This window comes from Myotis davidii, unplaced genomic scaffold (genome assembly GCF_000327345.1).
Source record: "Myotis davidii unplaced genomic scaffold, ASM32734v1 scaffold205, whole genome shotgun sequence".
Lineage (NCBI taxonomy): Eukaryota > Metazoa > Chordata > Mammalia > Chiroptera > Vespertilionidae > Myotis > Myotis davidii.
Genome location: NW_006297573.1, coordinates 2,784,033 through 2,805,801, shown reverse-complemented (window position 1 = coordinate 2,805,801; position 21,769 = coordinate 2,784,033). Strand labels below are relative to the sequence as shown.

At 35.2% G+C, this 21,769-nt stretch overlaps 1 protein-coding gene across 1 annotated transcript in view; it reads right to left on the bottom strand.

Annotated features, from left to right (window-relative positions):
- RAVER2 (ribonucleoprotein, PTB-binding 2) overlaps positions 1–21,769 on the bottom strand; it is a 77,885-nt gene that overhangs the window by 36,185 nt on the left and 19,931 nt on the right. Inside the window, exons 2-6 of the mRNA XM_006773237.2 lie at positions 16,275–16,341; positions 12,948–13,417; positions 9,802–9,993; positions 6,327–6,453; positions 1,146–1,231 (exon numbers count right to left, since the gene is read on the bottom strand). Coding sequence (XP_006773300.1) covers positions 1,146–1,231; positions 6,327–6,453; positions 9,802–9,993; positions 12,948–13,370 — 828 coding nt within the window. The 5' untranslated portion in view covers positions 13,371–13,417; positions 16,275–16,341. The remainder of the gene's footprint in view (positions 1–1,145; positions 1,232–6,326; positions 6,454–9,801; positions 9,994–12,947; positions 13,418–16,274; positions 16,342–21,769) is intronic.

The following is a 21,769-nucleotide window of genomic DNA, read 5'->3' as shown; positions in this document are numbered from 1 at the left end:
AAAAAAAAAAAGAATAACGATATAAAGAGAGGAAGCATTTTTGTATAAATGTATAATGTGTGTTTTAAGCTAAATGTTTTTACAAGAGTTGAAAAGTTAAAAAAAATTACGTTTAGCCCTAGCCGGTTTGGCTCAGTGGATAGAGCATCGGCCTGTGGACTGGAGGGTCCCAGGTTCGATTCCGATCAAGGGCACATGTGTGGGTTGTGGGCTCAATCCCCAGTAGGGGATGTGCATGAGGCAGCTGATCAATGATTCTCTCTCATCATTGATGTTTCTATCTTTCTCTTCCTCTCTGAAAGCAATAAAAATATATTTAAATAAATAAAAATAAAAATTATGTTCATAAAGTAAAAAAGTAAAAGTTAAGATTTACTTATTGAAGAAAAATAATTTTTATGAATTTAGTGTTGCCTGAGTGTACAGTATTTATAAAGACTATGCTAGTGTACAGCAATGTCCTCCGCCTTCACTACTCACTCACTGATTCACCCAAGCAATTTCCATTCCTGCCAGTGCCCAATATAGATGTACCAACACAGGTGAATTCATACATGATGAAATCGCCTAACTATGCATTTCTTGGAACATATCCCTATTGTTAATCAATGAATGACTATACTGATTTAGTTACAGACAAATGTACCACACAAAATATACCCTTCCTTACTTAATGCCTACACACAGGAATCAATAAATATATAACGATGCTGCTTTGATTAGCTTAATTTGATCTGATGTTCTCATTATGTTTTTGTATCTTTGTTTTTAATCCTCACTTGAGGATATTTTTTCCATTGTTTTTCAGAGAAAGTGGAAAGGAGTGATGAAAAGAGGGAAGAGAGGGAGTGGGAGAGGAAGGAAGTGTGAGAGAGACACATTGGTTGCTTGACTGGGGGGCAGGGAGCAAACCCACAACCTAGGTATGTGCCCTTGACCAGGATTCGAACCCTCAACCCTTCCGTGCATAGGCCAACATTTAACCACTGACCAACACTGGCCATGGCTAAATTATGTTTTTACGTACCTATACTTATGAATAAGTATTTTTTTAAATACTCATTTAACTTGATAACTTTACTTGTAAAGAACAAAATATTCACTACAAATTTTTGATGTTTCAATATTCAATGCTGTTTATATACCTGATGTGCTTTATTCAAATGTAAAAATGCAGGGGAGATGGATGGATTCATCAGATGTGGCAAGCTGTGAGGTGTTCCAAGAACTGCTTTAAGAAAATAAAAGTAATTTAATTTTATGATATATATGGAATTTAAAAATAAAACAAACTTCAAAAAGGATAAATGAATATTTCTTTAAACTTTTAACAAATTAACTGGAAGTTCATTTATATACTGACCTTTTCAGTGCACAAAAAGGACAGGATTCTTTCCATGCGATATTTAAAATCCCCACACCTTCTGTAATAATGGTAAAACACCAAACCTAGCTTTTCTCTTCGCTAGTGCTTTAGTGCAACAAAACCAATTCCATCTTTTAACAAGTATGCTACTGGTTGAATCCACATTATTTGCTCATATTTTTGTTAGGTTTGGGGTATTTTGGCAAGGAGTGGGAGGCAAGGACTTAATACAAACCTGTCTTTGAAAACTACACAGTACAATTGTAAGAAAAATATATATACATAAAAAGTATTTACATAATAAAGTCAAAAGAAACAACAGTTGATAAAAGGAATGAATGGTAACTGTACTCTATCAAATTTGTATAAGAGCACAAATACCAGACTACATATCAGGAGATGTTTTTCACAATGAACAAAATAAATGAAGCAATTTCATTTTATTATTATAAAGTAACTGGAAATAGTCATAATATACACATTTCTCTAGCAATACAACAATTAGAACGAGTGGAGGTCAGATGTAAAAAGCACTTCAAAAAGCAAATAATTCAATGATAAAAAACATTTGGAACTTACATATATAACATCCCTACAAGTTCATCCCTTGCTTTAAAAACTGTTTCAAATTTTCATTACTTGCTGAGGCAGCCCATTACATTTTTGGAAAACTGACTATTAGAAAATGCTTTCTTTAGAATGAGGTAGTTTCAATGTAGGTGGTAGGAAGATTAGATCATTAGGATGAGGTGCTTAAAGAAAGACACTGTTTATTAGGAAAGATGGATAAAAAATGGTCATTTCATAATGATAAAGAGGTCAGTTCATCAAGAGGATGAAACAAGTTTAAATGTCTCTACACCAAGTGACAAAGTTTTAAAATATATAAAGCAAAAATTTATGGTTAGAAATTAAAAACTACTTCCTTTTTTTCAGAGAGTCACTGTATTTTGTTATAGGACAGTAAAAATATATTTCACAGCTTTTAGTGAAAACAGTACTTCCCAGTTTAAAACAAGAACTAGAATCAAAACACTGAAAATGTCCACAATCTCATATCTAGCTGCTTTTACCCTAAGCTATTGGCTAGGTCTCCCACTATGCTCCATCCTTCCCTCACATAACTAACAGAATAAGTTGACAGAAAATTAGTAAAGATATAAAAGATCTGAACAGCACTATTGTTACCATAGTTAGCTAAATATTAATAAGAATAAAGCAAAAGGAATTGGACATTGCTAAACCTAATGGGCTGAGACACTGAGCCTGTTTGCTTCACCAGGAAGCTATAGCTTAACAACCCTCCCTTCCCCCGTGAAGGGAGCAGCCCACCTCCCACCAACAATATGCACAAAGGATTATAATACAACATGACCAAGGGAGGTGTGCCCTAGGAATGAAAGGTTGGTTTAATATTTTAAAAATCAATCAATCAATGTAATTCATCATGTCAACAGACGACAACAACAACAACAACAAAACTCAATCCCGGACAGCATTTCAATTACTGGAAAAAAGAAATAAATTCCAGCAATTATCATGATATAACTTCTCAGCAATAGAGGAGTAAAAGGGAGTTTTCAGCTTGGAAAACAAAACCTGTGGAGAAAAAACACACAATAGCTTACATAATACCTAATAATAAAACAAGAATGCTTTCTTTGTAAGATGAGGAACAAGACAAGAATGTCCACTCTCACCAGCTCAATGCACAAATTATGCTGAAATTTCTACCTATTCTATTAAAACAAGAAAAAAAATAAAAGGTATAAATATTAGAAAGAACGAAGTAAAACTATGTTAATTTGTAGATGACATGATTGTCTATATAGAAAATCCTTAGGAAAAAAACATACTAGAAATAATAAGGTTGCAAGATACAAGATAAATATACAAAACCAACTGAACTTGCATATGCTAGCAACAAGCAATAGAAAATTGAAGTTTAAAAAGAAATCTTATTTAAAATAGAAAAAATATAAAACCCTATGAAAAAATCTGACAAAATATATGTGAGATTTGCACCCTGAAAACAAAATACTTCTGAGGGAAATGAAAGAAGAGCTAAAAAAAATTCAGAGATATATATACCATATTTATGACTTGGCTTCAAATTTGTCAAATCTGCCCATTCAACTCAGTATAAATCAAATTCCCAAGCAGGTAATTTTTCTTAGAAATTGACAGGCTGATTCTAAAATGTATATGTAAATGCAAAGGATCTCAAGTAGACAAAAGAAATGGAAAAGGAAGAATAAAGTTGGAGGACTTACTTTAACTGATTTGGGGGATTATAAAGCTACATTTATCAAGACAAAGTACTATTGGTATAAAGAAGACATTTAGATCAACACAACAGAATACAGAGTCCAGAGGTAGAGACACAGATACAGAGTCAATTGGTTTTTGAAAAAGGTATCCCAAAATTCAGTGGAAAAGGATACTCTTTTAAAATAAATGATGTTGGAACAACTGTAAAGAAAATTAACCTGGACTTTCCCCTCACACCATAAGCAAAAATTAACTCAAAATGGATCACAGATCTAAAGGTAAGAGATAAAATTATAGAACTTCTTGAAGAAAACACGGGCCTTGAATTCGGCAGATTTGTTAAATATGACACAAGAAGTACCAACTATAAAAGAAAAATATAATACCCTGACACAAGATGCTTTGTCTTTCCTGAATACCAAGAAGCTTTTCATATATTCTGCAGAAGTCTGGCATGTATTTCAGTGAGGTAGATTTAATCCTCTTCCCTTGCCACTCCACACAAAGAATTATTTCACCATGCTTGGTGAAATCATTTCTCTAACAGTGTAATGTTAAAATATCTTAGTTAAAACTGTGAAAGTACAGCTAAAATAAAGAAGCATAATCTAATATGCCCATATATCCATGTGAGAAGAAAGGAGAGTAGAGAATATATATTCTTAGATCAAAAACAAAATAATGTTGGAGAGGAGTTACTAAAAATAGCCAGAGTCCAAAGGTGTGAACAATACTTTCTAAAAGACCCAAGAGGGTGACATACTTCTTTAAACACTAATATTATCTCGGAAAACTTCATGGAAACTTAATGATCACTGCACTTTGCGCTGATCAGATCTTATCTATAGGACATGTCCATGTCTATGTCCACCACATTTCAGGACAACCCAGAAACCCTGGGCTTACCTACTTGCGGAGGGGATCTAGAGAGCATACCCTGACATGTTATGGAAAGTCAAATACAGAACTGTAGTCTCCAAAGAGGTATAAGAGGTGTAAAAAGAAAATATTAGAACCTTTATATTTACTTTCTTCTTAAGAATAAAATTATTAAGTTTAAGATGTCTTCCTATATGAGTTGAGAAAAGTGCATTTCTATAGTTGACATGTATGTGATATATATATACTGTATATATTGGGGCTCTGTTCAAAATTCATTTCACTGATAGGGGTCCATTATTCAAAAGTAAATACATAAAAGGAGACCATTGGTCTGGAGAATAGAAGACAGGAAAAAAAAACAAAGATGACTAAGATTTCATGTTACTTGTCTTCAAATATTAGAAGGCTTTTCTTATGGAAAAATAGATTTATTCTGTGTTTCTTCAGAGGGAGAACTAGAATAAGTGGCTAAAGGTTGTGGGAATTGCCACCTATTATAAAAAAAAACCTTCTAGTAATTAAATTTGTCAAACCAGGGAATAGGCTGCCTTGGGAAATAGTGAGCTTCTGGGGCTTCAATTAGCCAAGACATAACAAGGATATCTCTATACCATTAAAATTGCAGAAGAGATATCTGATTGTGTAATAGACGGAGCCAGAAAACCTCTAAAGCTGCTGCTTACACACAAATAATTGATGAGAATATGAAGTACTTAACATGAATATTGTTGTACAATGAAGAATTAACTGGTCCTCATGCCTGGTTCTTGAAAGAAAAATTCAATCTTTGGAATGTCCCCAATGACCAGAGTATCTGTGTTATGCTAATGAAGCGATTCTAGGTGGGCCCCTAAATAGTTTCAGAATAGGGGCTGGTCATAAAAGACCAACCAGTGGAATAACAAAACTGTAATCGTAAGTTCTGTGAGTTATTCTAGCAATTTATCAAACCTGAGGGGTCATAGGAACACCCAAATTTGTAGTCAGTTGGTCAGAACGGTGGCCTGGGGAACCCCTGAATTTGTGGCTGGAATGTGAAGTTGGGGCAGATGTGTTGGGGACTAAGCCCTTAACTTATGGGGTTTAGGTGAGCTCTGGGTAGTCAGTGCTAGAAATGAACTGCAGTCCACTAGTTGGTGTTAGACCAGTGAAGGGTTAAAACTGAACAAACATATTTACTCTAAATATTTTACTCTAAAAATTAGTGTTGAATATAGGAATTCATTTCCTCAAACTGCTAAAATACACATCTGTGTATGTACAGTTGTTCATTTCAGAAGGTAAGCAAGCTCTTATCAGAGAAAGAATACTAAGTAGATATTTCGTGTATATGATAATGATTTAAGATTTCCACATTGCCTAGAAAATGGTTTTGTCATTTTCTACAAAATGAAACAATTTCACAAAAATAAAGCACAAAGAGGAAACAGACCTTTAATACTTCTCAATAAAGTAATTCTGCTAAAAATATTACAAAGAATATCATATCCTTTATTGATATAGTTGATAACAATGTAGTATATTAATATCTGTTCTATAAATTCATGTCAACTGGGAGCTAAACTGAAGATTTAATATATAACATTTGTTAATGGTTAAAAAAAATTAGGAACACATAAGAAGACTGTATCCAGCAAAAAGAGCCAAAACATATTATCACCTCAAATCATTAATTAAAATTCATTGAAAAGTCCTAGAAAATTAATTATTTCTGGACTAATTTAAATGTGTGCTTTTTTTTTTCATGTAAAACAGCACAATTAACTTCATGCCATCTTTCTAAATTTAATCAGCACACGGTGCTTACCTGGTTTAACAGCTCGCCCAGAGAGTTGGGGTTGTAGAAGAACCTGTAACATGGCAGGATTGTTTAAACTCTTCATAATTTGTACAGGATTTGGCTCTGGAAGTAAGCCCTTCTGATTACTGTGCATCTTCAATGAATACAGAAATAGAAAACATTAGAACAAGGGTAAGTATAAAAGATGACATTTTAAAGGCATTCTTCCAGAAATTCTCATTCATCTGATAAGATTTATTTTGTGATAAATACAATTTGCTTTCTATTATACCTTTGTTGTATACATTCAACCACAGTTTCGTAATTATGTTATACTCTACTACACAGCTCATACTAAAATCCTCACAGAATGTCTCAGTTAAATACAAATTAGCTTTAAGAAGACTAACAATTTAGTAAGATAAATCTTTACAAGTAGAAAGATGCCAAGGAGATTTGAATTTATAACAGGAAGATAACTTGTTAACAAAATATGAATGTTTTGATATCACAGAAGAGCTTCACTATAATGATCAAAAGTGTAATAATGTGGGTTGCTTTACATAACATTTTCTTATAATAAAGGTCTTGATTTCCTTAATTAATCCTCTAATAAGAGAAAAAAAGATGGACTGGCCTTACATATATGTAATTGGGTGGCTTCCTAATAACATGAAATTGTTCCTGGTTTTAAAAGCCAGCCTGATAGATAAGGATATTGGTATTTTGTTACAAAAGGAAAACTGTTAGCCATCAGAAAATGGAGAACTGACACTGACATCTGGAATCCCTCTTCAAACACTTAAAAGCCTAACAGATTTTTATTGGTAACATGAAGCGAGGACAAGTAGTTACAAAGAATAACCAATAAGAAATACTGGGTATGAAAAACATGACTGTAAAAAAAAACAGCTCTCACTTACTATATACTTGTCATTATTCTAAGCATTTTACATGGATTATAACACTCAATCCTGCAAAACAACTCTACAGGGCTGGTATTACAAACCCTATTATATAGATGAGGATAACAAAAAAACTCATAAAGCATTATCCTTAACCTCTGTCCTGTGCTGTAATAAATAGGTTAACAGGTTAAATAGAATACATGTGACTGAAAAACAAAAGAGTGACCTGAAAGATCAGTTCAAAGAATGTTTCCAAAGACATCAGCCAAGGATAAAAAAGGCAGGAAATGCAAACAAGTAAGACAAACCATGGGACTGGAAAATGCAAGCAAAACGAAAGCAAAAAACAAGGCAATGAAGAGGCTGGAAGTGCTCACCTACATAAAATAGAAATCCCTGAAGGAGAAAATAAAGAAGGAAATCTTTGAAGATATAATGGCTGAAAATTCCCCATTATTAAAAAAAATTAAAGATCACAGATGAAACGGGGTGCATAGTGTTCCAAATCCTACATAATAAAAGGATAGTATGCAAACTGTCCCCTCTACCAGGAGTTCGTCCTGGAGTTCGACCAGGGGGTGGGGCCAGCCAGGGTAAGGGAGCAAGGCCCAGCCCTGCAGCCAGCAGCCACTAGGGACCCTACCAGTGCACAAAATTCGTGCACTAGGCCTCTAGTATGATATATAAGAAGAAAACACATTTAGTCACATTTTTTATGTGAAATTTAAGAACATTAAAGTCAAAATAAAAACGCTAAAAGCTTTCTGTAAAGAAAGAACATATTTCCAAGAAACAAGAAGTAGATTAATATCTTCTATCTCAAAGCAATAGCCCTGGATTCAAGAAGGCAACAAATTAATATTTTCAAAGTGCTTCAGGAAAAGAAATTTAAAACTATATGCTTATATCCAGCTGAGTTATTTCTTAAATATGTGAAAAATAATATTCACAGCCATACAAATTTTCAAAAGTTTTATTCTCTAAAAATGAAAACCAAGAAGCAATAAACACAAGGCAATACTGCATAATGTATGGAAATTAAGATATGCAATATCAATCTTGCATACAAAAGCCAAGACCATAAAAACAAAATAAATGAAAGGAACAATGACTGACAGAATAAGGAGAAAGAAAAATCAAAAACTATCTATCTATCCTATATAATAAAAGTCTAATATGCTACTGTCCGGTCGTCCAGTTGGCCACTGAACCAATCAAAGAGTAATATGCTTAATGATATGCCTCCCCAGACCCAATCATGCATCAGTGGGGTCAGGGCTGGCAAACACAGTGGCAGTGGTGGGAGCCTCTCCCACCTCCGCAGCAGCACTAAGGATGTCTGACTGCTGGCTTAGGCCTACTTCCCTAAGCCGGCAGTCGGATATCCCCTGAGGGCTCTTGGACTGTGGGAGGGTGCAGGCCGGGCTGAGGGATCACCCCCTCAGTGCACGAATTTCGTGCAGTGGGTCTCTAGTATATATATCAAAGGCTAATATGCAAAGTGTCCCCTCAGGAGTTTGACCCAGAAACTGTGAGTTTGATCGCTCGCTATAACATGTGCTGACTACCAGGGGGTGGCACAGAACAAAGGAAGGCCCCAGCTGGCAGCTGGAAGGAAAGCCCCGATTGGCCCTGATTCCCGGCCAGGCCTAGGGACCCTACCCATGCATGAATTTTGTGCACCGGGTCTCTAGTATATCATAACTTCTAATACATTCCTCTCAGACACTGACAGATCAAACAGACAAAATATAATTATTAAATATATGGAAGATCTAATACTTATAAGCACACATGATTCTCTCTCATCATTGATGTTTCTCTCTCTCTCTCTCTCTCTCTCTCTCTCTCTCTCTCTCTCTTTCTCCCTCTCTCTGATGAAATCAATAAAAATATATTTTAAAAGAACTGTGGCCCAACCAGTGTGGCTCAGTGGTTGACCATCGACCTGTGCACTAGGAGGTCACGGTTAGATTCCTGATCAGGGCACATGCCCAGGTTGCAGGCTCAATCCCCAGTAGGGGGCATGCAGGAGGCAGCTGATCCATGATTCTCTCATTATTCATGTTTCTCTCTCTCTCTCCCCCTCTTCTTTCCTCTCTGAAATCAATAAAAATATATTTTTAAAAAACTGTGAAGAAGGAAGTCTACCTGCATGGAACTTCAACTGCAGAAGCAGAGGGAGAATAAGGAGACAGTGACAACAGAGAGGTAGCTACGATGTGCTGTGTGAGCAAACAGGAAGCACACATCTACTATTTGTATTCCGGATACGTATATTCTGGATACTTATGAACACTTTGGGGAAAAAAAGAGGCACATTATACTAATAATTTAGAGCATAACAGGAACTCAAGCATTTGTTTAATGAACTATATGCCTTACAAAAATTTCCCAAGATGAATACACTTGACAAAACAATTTCTTCTTTTGTAATGACTCTTGGCTTGATTACACAGATTCCACTCACCAATTTTTTTAAAAGGAGTATCTTTATATAGCAAAAAGATAATAAAGGTTCAATCAGTGGTAGTCTCGGTAGATTTTAAAAATGTTAGAATTTTTAGTATGTTAATAAAGAACAACAAACTTACCACGCGTTGAGCTGCTATCAACGCGGCTAACGTGCTTCGTCCTGGGGCTCCTGGGGCGCAGAAGGAAACTTGCACTTTGCACCCCTGGATGGTCATGCCGTCGGCGGCTTGCTGCACCTCCTCCGCGTGCTCTGCAGTGCTATATTCAACCACTGCAAAGCCACCAACGTAGCTACCTTCATCCTGTGCAAGCTGAGGTAACACACGTTATTAAAAGGGAAGTCTATCATTTAGTCAGAAATTGTGCTTTACAGTATATAACTTTCAAATTCAAGAACAAATGTATCAGAGCGTGATACTGGAGAGGAAGTGTGTTCTTTCAAAAAAATTACTAGTTGATTAGATGCAGTACTTCTGGAGGACAGGATAATAAATAAGATTCTGTCATTTCTTTTGAATTCTTTGATTTTCTAATTTATTTTACAAGTCAAAGACCAAATGATAATATTCCCTATATATTAAGAAATGTATACAACTGATAATTTATAAGAAAATATGAGGACACAATAATATAAACCTCCTTTAAATAAATTCACCAGATACATAAATAATGAAACATACTAAAACAATTACGAACTACATGTCTATGTAAAATAAAGTTTGTACCATCAAGAGAAGAAAAGTAGGAGGAACCACATTCAACTTTTATTTCAATATTTTAGGCAAATCCCAGAAATTTTGGTCAAGTATACCAAAACAAACCTTATTTGCAAAAACTATGCCTTAGATTTATTGAAATACCATATGCAACATATAATCTTTACTTCTGAATGGGCCCTAAATAAGACTCCTAAAATGCAGAACTTAATTTGTTTCCAGTCACCCACCTGTAAAAGTGTAAAGGAAGATACTAAAGTCCTGGATCTGTAAAGACTGGTACAAAGAGCAAAAATAAGAGCAAAATACTATACTAAAAAGTTTCTAAGTTTTAACGTTTCTGAATTATCTTCAACACATTCACACGAGAAAGTAATCAACGAGATAAAATTCAGCTGGGTGTGTCTTTGAGAAGACACATGAACCACACTTCTATGCGTATTTGGCACCTCATAAGTTAATATTACAATTAAATAATTTCTAGATTCTTTTCTCTTATTTTTGAAGCTTAACTTCTACTTTCTTGCATAGTACACAAAATTTTTATTTTTCCTTCATATTCTCCCTTCCTTTTTAATTTTTCCCATTGATTTTTAGAGAGAGTAGAAGGGAGGTGGGGGTGGGGGGAGAAGGGCAGTAGAGAGAGAGAGAGAGAGAGATGTGAGAGAGATACAATGATTGGTTGACTCTTGAACATACCAAGACCAGGGCCAGGACCATTGCTGCAACCTAGGTATGTGCCCTTGACTGGAAATCAAACCCACAACCCATCGGTGCTCAGGCCAACACTAACAACTGAGCAAGCAATACTGACCAGGGCTCTTCCTTCCTTTTAAAATTGTCCGTTTATGTTTTCTTCACTGTAAAAATGTTTCCTGGTCACATGGGAGAAAGGGAAAAGGTCTACCTACCTCTTCCAAACATTTCTCCTACAACCCCATTCCTCTTACAATCCAAACCAGATCTCAAAATCAGATCTGTAGAAGCCATTAGTCTCTTTGGTCTCTTTTGATTACCAGGTAAGAGACTGTCTTCAATATAGTCCGTGTCAACCTACCACACAAAAAAGCTCAAATTTAACAGCTCCACTGATAAAAGCCTCATAAAGTTGTTTTTATTAATCTCTTGAAAACTTTAAAAACACTTTGGACTATTCCTGGTTTATTATCATAACCGTCATGCCTACATAAGTTATACCATTTTAAATCTTCCCAAAGACAAAAATCACCCAAGTCTATGGCATAGGTAGTTTTAGAGGAGAGTATTTCAGTTCAATATGAGAGCCACTCAAATATACAAATGGTCTGACTTGTGATCTAGTTAATTTTCCATTATCTTGAAATATTTTAACAGAAGCTAAGTGGTCATACACAAATATTATAATAAATGTTTTTCTACCAGATGGCAAGCTAGATTAGATAACCTCTCAGGTCCCTTTTGACTCTGGGATTCATAATTCAAATGCATTTTGTGATAAATGGCTTTTCCCCTCCTCATTTGTATCAAAGGCCTCAACTTAAGCTACAAAGAATTATGTATGGCCACAGGACATTGCTATATAATTCTTAGTATCAAGATTAGCAAATCAATAAGAAAACTTTCAATAACTGGACAGAGATTTAATAAAAAATTTGTCACAAAAATTTATAAAGCTCTTGAGATGCTTTCTTTGATGTTTATTATATTGGGATTAGGGGATTAGAAGTTTAAGTAAGATGGTAGCATCATATATATGTATATATACATATGTATTATGTATATATGTATTTATGCATATATATGATTATACAATAACAGACTCTAAACTTCCTACTGCAATTGTAGAGACTCAACAAATATATGATTAAAGAAAAAGGGGAGATAAAGAAAGAAGGGAAGAGAAAAGTTCATCAGCTGCTATCTTACATGTGTAAGGAAGGAAGTTATATATATAGCATGCATTGTCTATTTAGTCTAAAATATTTAATTTTATAATGATAAAGAGCTTAAAAATTTTACCAGTAGTTGTCAGTCTTCAGGATCTTTTCTAATGGCTCACTTACCATGACCCCATTAAGATAAAATTATATGTTCTCAAAACCTCATTATACTTTTCTATCTTCCATTCTATCACGTTTCATACAGGATTTACAATGATTAGATTACTTGTCAGTCTCTTCTACAAAATTGTGAGGTATTGAGAGAGTATCTTTCTATTAGCTGTATTTCTGACATTTAGCAATATAGTGTCTGGCATAGAGAAGGTGATAAATAACATTTGGATGTAGGAATGGGTCAATGGATGAATGGTGTAATGAATGGATGAAATGAGGTGAACGAGTGATGGATTTGCTAATACATACTTAACTATATAACAATATAGTTGGTCCATCAACAAAAGGAATTGACTTAATATTTACCATGACATTAAAATCTTCATTACAGACTAAAGTAGAATTAGATTATCCATTGTGATATTCACACAGGTATAATAAATTTGTGAGTGCATGCAGAATAGATACAAAGCAGATATCTAAAAATATTTCTAGTGATATCTTAAGAATACCTACCTGGCAAAACACGGGTTTATGGATACTGGAAAAAAATTGCAACAGCTCCTCTGAATCTCTGTAGTCAGTAGGGAGTTTGTCTATACAAAGGCACTTAGAATGAATGAGCTCTGGGGCCAATAGATTCACATCCATCCATTGTGCAAAGAGAGCTGCTGCTCCCAACTGCTTGCCCAACAGCTCCAACCTAGCCTTTGCAGCAAAGTCCTTTTTCATGTATTCCACAAACCCATAGCCTTTGGAATGGCCAGTGACTTCACTGTAGACCAGAAAACATCTCTCAATGTTTCCATACGCACGAACAAGTTCTTCAAACTCTTCTAATGTAAAAGAAGTGGGCAAGTTGGTAATACACAGCAAAGCATCTGTTGGCTGGAGCTGTACTACTAAGTCTTTTCCTCGAAAAGAATATTGATGAAACATCTGAATTGCATTCTGGGCTTGTTCCCCATTCAGTAAGGTAACAAATGCTGGAAGATAAAATAAATGAGTTTTCTAAGCCTGTGTTTTCAAACTTTTGTGACTATGACTCACAATAAGAAATACATGTTATATCTGCGACTCAGTACACACATACATATATATTTTTTAAACAAAAGTATCAGGAAGTCATACTATTACCATATGCAAAGCACTCAAATATTTTCTATTTCATTGTATTCTTTGACACTGACACCCCCGCTAAACTAATACCATGACCAGAAACACAAGTTAAAAATATGCACCCTCCCGCCCCAAACCTCTTTCAGAGGCTTCAATCACTCTACTATTAAGGACTTTTGAAGTTGTCCAACAGCTCGCTGGTACTTGGTTCATGTTTCATAGCCTTCTTCTGGCTCTCTTTTTCATTTTAGAGAGTTCTTATCTCTATGTATTCAGGTTCAGTAATCTTCTGCAACATCTATTCTGCTGTTAATCCCATCTACTGTATTTTTTTTTAATCTCCAACATTGTAGTTTTCATCTCTAGGAATCTGACTTGGTATTTTTCAATATCTTCCATATCTCCACTAAACATACTCAATCTTTACTGTAATTTCTTGTACAGATGGGACATTGTTATAAAAACTGTTCTCCATTTTCATTTATTATTTTGTTTAAATTCTAAGTCATTTTGATTGATTTTTCTCCTTATTATGGGTTGTATTTTCCTGCTCCTTTGTTATGTTTGGTAACTTTTTTTTCATGCCAGGCACTATAAATGTTACCTAGTTGGGTGCTGGATATTTTTGTCTTTCTATAAATATTCTTAAGTTTTGTTCTAGGATGTGGTTGAGTTACTAGGAAACAGTTTGATCCTTTCTGGTCTCACTTTTAAATTTTGTTAGGTAAAACCAGAGTTGATTTTCTTGACTCTTGAGATAAGACCCTTCTGAATACTCCTCCTGATGCACCATGAATCGTGAGGTTTGTCAGCCTAGCTGATGGGAATAGCACTATTCCCAGCCCTGTGTGAGCTGTGAAGATTGTTACCACTAATCCCTTTGTCAATATTTAGTAACACTGAAATTGTACATAATATATGACCCAGTAATTTACTTGTGGAGAAATAGTTACAATGTATATTAGAAGACAAAAATAAGGATATTCATTGCAGCACCTTTGAAATACTGGAAAGTTAAAGCTTCTAAATGCCTACCAGTAATGAACAGATTTATCAATGGTGATAAATTCACAAGATAGAATAATATACAGTAGTTTAAATGAATGAACTAGAGCTATATAGATCAACATGGAAAGATCTGAAACTAAGCAAGTAACTAAATGAAACATGTATAATACCATTTATGTAAAGTTTTTACAAACACTGAGAACAACACTATTAATTATACATATAATAAAATTACAGGTATTAGCCGTGGTATAATGGTGACAAATAGCTCCACAATCTCAATGGCTTAACAAAATAGAAGGGATTTTGTTGTTGATGCTGCATATCCTACAGTGGAAGGAAGGAAGGAAGGAAGGAAGGAAGGAAGGAAGGAAGGAAGGTTGGTTTGCTCCTCACAGTCACCCTGGGAGCTAAGCTGGAAGAAGTGCTGCAATCTTCCTCAACGTCTTACGGGGAGAGGGTGAGCAGTGAACCACAGGCTGGCGCTAACACCTTCCACCTACAAGGGATACGTCATTTCCATTCGCACTTCATTCACCAAAGAGCAAATCACATGCCCACTTCCAACCTCAAAGAGGGACAGAGAACGACCTCACCTCACGCCCAGGAGAAAAAGGGTAAGAATCTGTGAACAGCTCTAATGACTGCCACGATATAACAGCTAAGTGCAGAAAGTAGGTACCGAATTCATAAGTGCTACTCCCCCAGGGAAGAAGGGAGGGAAGACAAGTAGACACTGGATTTCATTTTTATCTATAATGTTCCTATTTTCAAATTTTTAAAGTCAGAAATAAAAATGCAGAATTCTGACCATACTACCAGAGATCTTTATTCAATAGATCTACACTAGGGTTCTAAAATATATATATATGTATATATATATATATATGACAAATTTTTTTTTAACATTTAAAAAAATATTTTTATAAACATTTGCTAATTTGGGAATGGATGTGTACATAGTGGTTATATTATCCTCCATAATTTCCCTTACTGTTCATCAACTAAAAAAAGAGATGTTTTAGACATTTACATATCATATAATGGAACTAATCTAGTATAGAATTTTAATATTACAGATATAAAATACCCAGAAAAGTTAAGCAAATATCCCAATTTGCCCAGCTAAAGTCAAATCATACAGTTTATTCAACAAGTCTAGTTTAATAAATTATTAAAACTGAAGAATACAAAGCCTATAAGGAATATTCATTATAACATTAAAACCTGTAACATTAGCCCTAGCTGGTTTGGCTCAATGGATAGAGCATCGGTCTGCAGACTTTAGGGTCCCAGGTTCGAGTCTGGTCAAGGGCACATGCCTGGACTGCCGGCTCGATCCCCAATAGGGGCGTGCAGGAGGCAGCTGATCAACGATTCTCACTCATCATTGATGTTTCTATCTATCTCTCTCCCTCTTCCTTCCTCTCTGAAATAAATAAAAACATATTGAAAACAAACGAAAAAACTATAACATTAAAACAGTCATCATAAAAAGCCATAAGGCTCTAGTAACTTCGTATTAATTTATGTGATTAAAAATTAGGATACTAATATTATCTTCAGAAAATAAATTTTAATTGTAACATTTATATGACTTAATACTTAAGAATTTCAGTGATTAACTTAAGAATGAAAAGACACTACACATTTTTATTTTATAAGGACTACATGTATAACCAAAATGAAATTAAATGCTTAGAACTGAAATCTTACCTGTTCGCTTATTTCTGTCCACATAACAATACTTTAACTCATAGTCTTGTAATAAATCGTGAACTTCCTAAAAGAGACATGAATTCAATTAATACACAAATGCAGTTAGTAGATAATCCAGCTGTATTAGCCTACCACCATTACTACTACCCTCTCTCATATAAAACATCTTCCGTGAATTTCCATTACTTATTTAAATTAAAGGCTCATCAGACACAGCCTTTACCATCAGCCTACCTCTCCAAACATATCCCCAATACACCCCTACACACTCCCATATTCCTGCTCAAAAGACTGTTCACTGCCTCATGCGGATACCATGCACAGTCCTTACTCTGAATGTCTGTTACGCTGACACCTTGACCTAGCATGGGGCAAACATCGCACTAAGGCTCCCAACCTTTACCTGAAATCACATGTACCCTTTGAAATACCATCTCAAATGTTTTTGCAAGAATCTTTTCCCAATTCTTTTCCACAGGACATGACCTCTCCCACATCTAAACTAACAATGGTCATACTTTACTTATGCCTCTCTTATAGAAAAAATATTAAAACGTTTCTATTTCTATACTACATGCTAAATTTTTAACAAGTAATAAACCTGTAGATACTTGTAATCCCTGGATGAATAAATAAATAAATGTAGACTGCAAACCTAATTTACAGATCCCTGGCTATGAAAACAAAGAGGGAAATTCATAGCATCATATGCCTAGTTCAAGAAACAAGAAAAATGTCAAGTAAACAGCCTAACTTTACACTTAAAGGAACTTGAAAAAGAACAACAAGCAAAGTACAAAGTGAGAAGGAAGGAAGGAAATAATAATGATCAGAGCAGAGATAAACAGAATAAAGCCTTTAAAAAAAATACAAAAGATCAAAGGAACCCTGAGCTGGTTCTTTGAAAAGATAAAAAAAGACTGACAAACCTTTAACCAGACCCGTCAAGAAAAAGAGAGGACCCAAATAATAAAATCAGAAATGAAAGAGGAGAAGTAACAACTGGCACCAAAGAAATACAAAGGATCATAAGAACATATTACAAACAACTATGTGCCCCAAAATTGGACAATCTGGAAGAAATGGATAAATTCATAGAAACATATGACTTCCAGAACTGAATCAAGAAGAAACAGAAAATCTGAACAGACTAATTACAACTAATGAAATTGAAGCAGTAATAAAATAAAAACCTAGCAAACCAAAGTCCTAAACCAAATGGTTTCACAGGTGAATTGTACCAAACATTCAAAGAAGAACTAACACCTATCCTTCTCAAACTATTCTAAATAGTTTGAAGATGGAAGACTTCTAAGCTCATTTTATGGGCCAGTATTTTCCTCATTATAAAACCAGATAAAGAAAGAAATTTATAGCTCAGTATCCCTGATGACCTCAGCAAAAATCCTCAACAAAATATGAGTGAACAGAGTCCAACAATACATTAAAAAGTTCATACATCATAATCAAGTGGAATCTATTCCTGGGATGCAAGGTTGGTAAAATACCTGCAAATAAATTAACATTATATACCACATTAACAAAATGAAGGATAAAAATTATATGATCATATCAACAGATGCAGAAAAAGCATTTGACAAAATCCAGCATCCTTTTATGATAAAAAAAAAACTCTCAGCAAAGTGGGACTAAAAGGAACATACCTCAACATAATAAAGGCCATGTATGTCAAACCCACAACCAACATCATAGATCAATGAATGGGCAGGGAAAAAAAAGTATTTCCCTGAAGGTCAGGAACAAGACAGGGATATCCACTATTACCACTCTTATTCAACATCGTACTGGAAGTCCTAGCTACAGCAATCAGACAAGAAGTAGAACTAGGAGGGATCCAAACCAGAAAGAAAAGAAGTAAACCTGTCAATATGTGCATGACTTAGTACTGTATATAAAGAACCCTAAAGATTCCAGCAAAAAACTACTGGATCTGATAAATGAATTCAGTAAACTAGCAGGACACAAGATCAATATTCAGAAAGCAGGTGTATTTCTTTATTTTTTTAATTTTATTGATTTTTTACAGAGAGGAAGGGAGAGAGATGGAGAGTTAGAAACATTGATAGAGAGTTAGAACATTGATCAGCTGCCTCCTGCACATCTCCTACTGGGGATGTGCCCACAACCAAGGCACATGCCCTTGACCGGAATCGAACCTGGGACCCCAGTCCGTTGGCCGATGCTCTATCCACTGAGCCCACAGAACTAGAAAAAATAATCTAAAAATGTATAAGGAACTACAAAAGACCCCAAATAGCCTCAGCAACATTGAAAAAGGAGACCAAAGTTGGATGTATCATGCTACCTGGTTTCAAACTATAATAATGAGGCTATATTAATCAAAACAGCATAGTACTGGCATAAAACAGACATATAGATCGATGGAACAGAACACACAGCCCAGAAATAAACCCATGCCTTTATGTTCAATTAATATTTGACAAAGGAGGCAAGAACATGTAAAGATAGTCTTCAATAATGGTGTTTGGAAAATTGGACAGATACAGGCAAAAAAATGAAACTAGACCACCTTCTTACACCATACATAAGAATAAGCTCAAAAGATTGAAATGTAAGATTAAAAACCATAAAACTGTTAGAAGAAAACATTGGCAGTAAAATCTCTGACATTTTTTGTAGCAATGTTTTTTTCTGATACATCTTGAGTAAGAGAAGTAAGAGAGAAAAGAGACAGATGGGACTACATCAAACTAAAAAGTTTTTGCACAGCAAAGGAAACCATCAACAGAGAGAAAAGACAATCTACTGTATGGGGGAGGATATTCCCAATCATATGACAGATAACAGGTTAATATCCAAAATTTATAAAGAACTCATATAACTTTACACTAGAAAAACAACCCAACTAAAAAGTGGGCAGAAGACCTGAAGAGACACTCTCCAATGGAGATATACAGATGGCCAACAGCCATATGAAAAGTTGCTCAAAGTCACTGATCATCAGAGAAATGAAAATCAAAACCACAATGAGATTATCACCTCACACCTCCATCAAGAAATCAACAAACAACAAGTGTTGGTGAGGATACAGAGAAAAGGGAACCCTCATGCACCATTGGTGGGAATGCATATTGGTTCACCGACTATGGAAAACAATTTGGAGGTTCCTCAAAAAATTAAAAATTGAAAAAAAAATTAAAAATTGCCTTATGACCCAGCAATTTCACTTCTGGGAATATGTCCTAAAAAACCTGAAACCCTAATTCGTAAGAATTTATGCACCCCCATGTTTACTGCAGCATTAAGTGGATAAAAATGCTGTGGTACATATACCTATGGAATACTATTTGGCCATAAAGGAGAATTAAATCTTATCTTTTGCAAAGGCATAAATGGACCTAGAAGGTATTACGTTCAGTGAAATAAGTCAGAGAAAGACAAATACATGATTTCACTTATATGTGAAATCTAAAGAACAAAATAAATGAACAAACAAAATGGAATCAGATTCATAGATACAGAGAACAAACTTATGGTTGACAGAAAGGAAGGGGGTTGAGAGACTGGGTGGAAAAACTTGAAGGGATTAAGAAATACAAATTAGTAGTTACAGAAGTTACACAGATGTAGATTACAGCATAGAAAATACAGTCAATAATCTATAATAATAAAAGCATAATATTCTAATTAGACCGGACGACCTTCCAGATGAAGCCAGGGCTGCGAGGGAAGCCGGTGGCTGGCAGCCGGGGGGGCGGGGGGGGGGGGACTACTCTTGCACGAATTTTGTGCACCAGGCCTCTAGTATTGTAATAAGTATGTATGGGGTCAGATGGGTTCTTGAAATATCAGGGGACCATTCTGTAAAGTACATGAATTGTCTAACCACTATGTTGTACATCTGAAACTGACACAGAACAATAGTAAATAGAAACTGTAATTTGAAAATGACATATTCTATATTCTTCATTAAGAAAAGGTATCTCTAGAGCTTCAGTGGTGCAATCGCTTAGCGCGTGGTACTTATAAGAAAAGGTATCTCTCTCCATAGCACAACATATACATCTTGCCAATCGGCTAATTCAATACTTTATGGAGACCGTGACATGGTTTTGTTTGAAGGGATCCAGTGTATGCTTTTAGTTGCACAGACTCTAATCTCTCATTTCACTAGTTAACAGCTGTCAAATGCCAGATAAAGAAAACATGATACGGCTCTTCACATCATCGAGTACCCGTAAACAAATGGCATGCTGTGTTCCTGATTCAGCTGAGAGATTTACCTGAGGAAGATCTCAAGTATTCAAAGATGCATTTCACAACTTAGAAATTTTATTTTTAAAATACCTATATTTCAATTCATGGCTTTTATATGACTCAGATTTGGGATGTTGATTTTGCCAACTTGGAAACCTTACAAAGCTTCCTGCAAAGAAATTAAAATGATTATTTTTCTCCATGCCCTGATTATTTTGACCCAGGCAAAAGTGGGTCACACCTCAATTTGATCCCCGGAAAGGTGGCCAAAAGAAAAACTTAAAACCTGAAAGAGAGTCCTAACAACCATTTGCCAAAATTCTACCATGCTCCACAACACAAAACCAAAAGGACTGAAATTATTATCTCCCTCTACTCATCCAGCTTTATGACATTTCTATTAACTTAAAGCAAATTTTAAGGAACAAAGTAGCCCCTTTCATGAAAATGCTTTGCCCTCTGACCGGCAATATCACTTACAATTTTCTTACAGTAAGACGAATTCACCAAAATTGCAAGTATTAGATAGCTTTAGTAACCTATTTCCAGACCAGATTCATTATCACTCCCTGGAATTAAATGTGGAATTTTGCACATATGAAGTCTCCTGGGCAGAGGACCAATAGCTTTCAAAGCAGTTAGTCAATGACTCCCAAAAGTTAAACAACTAATGTTCCAGCTGGTCTGGACTTCTTCCTGAATGAAACCCAGCCATAGTTTCAAACCTGAATCACATTATCTTCTAAGCCCTTCACAGAACTACTTTCATGAAAGCATTATTTTTCTTTGTAAGGAAGGGTTTCATAGATTAAATTACTCTACTCTTAAATTCCACTTTTATGGTATTTAAAAAAAAAGAAACAAGAATCTTTGTTGATTTTCTTTAAGTTTGGTGGGATTTTATAATATGAAAAGATGATCTGTTACAGATATTAAGTTATAAGGTATAATAATGAAATAAACACCCCGGAACTCACCACCAAACTTAACAATTAGAACATTAGCAACACTGTTCCATCGACTTCTACATCGTTTTGCTAGTCCATTCGGCCACTTTCACCCGGGTAGGGATGGGGTCCTTCCTGTAGCTACCGTATTTGCCGGCGTATAAGATGATTTTTTGGCCCTGAAAAATATGCCTCCAAGTGGGGGGTCGTCTTATACGCCGGGTACACTTCAGATAGACTGCCCATAGTGCTTGCCCCGTGCCATAGTGGCCTCCCGATGCCCGCCCACTTCATTCCACATACCGT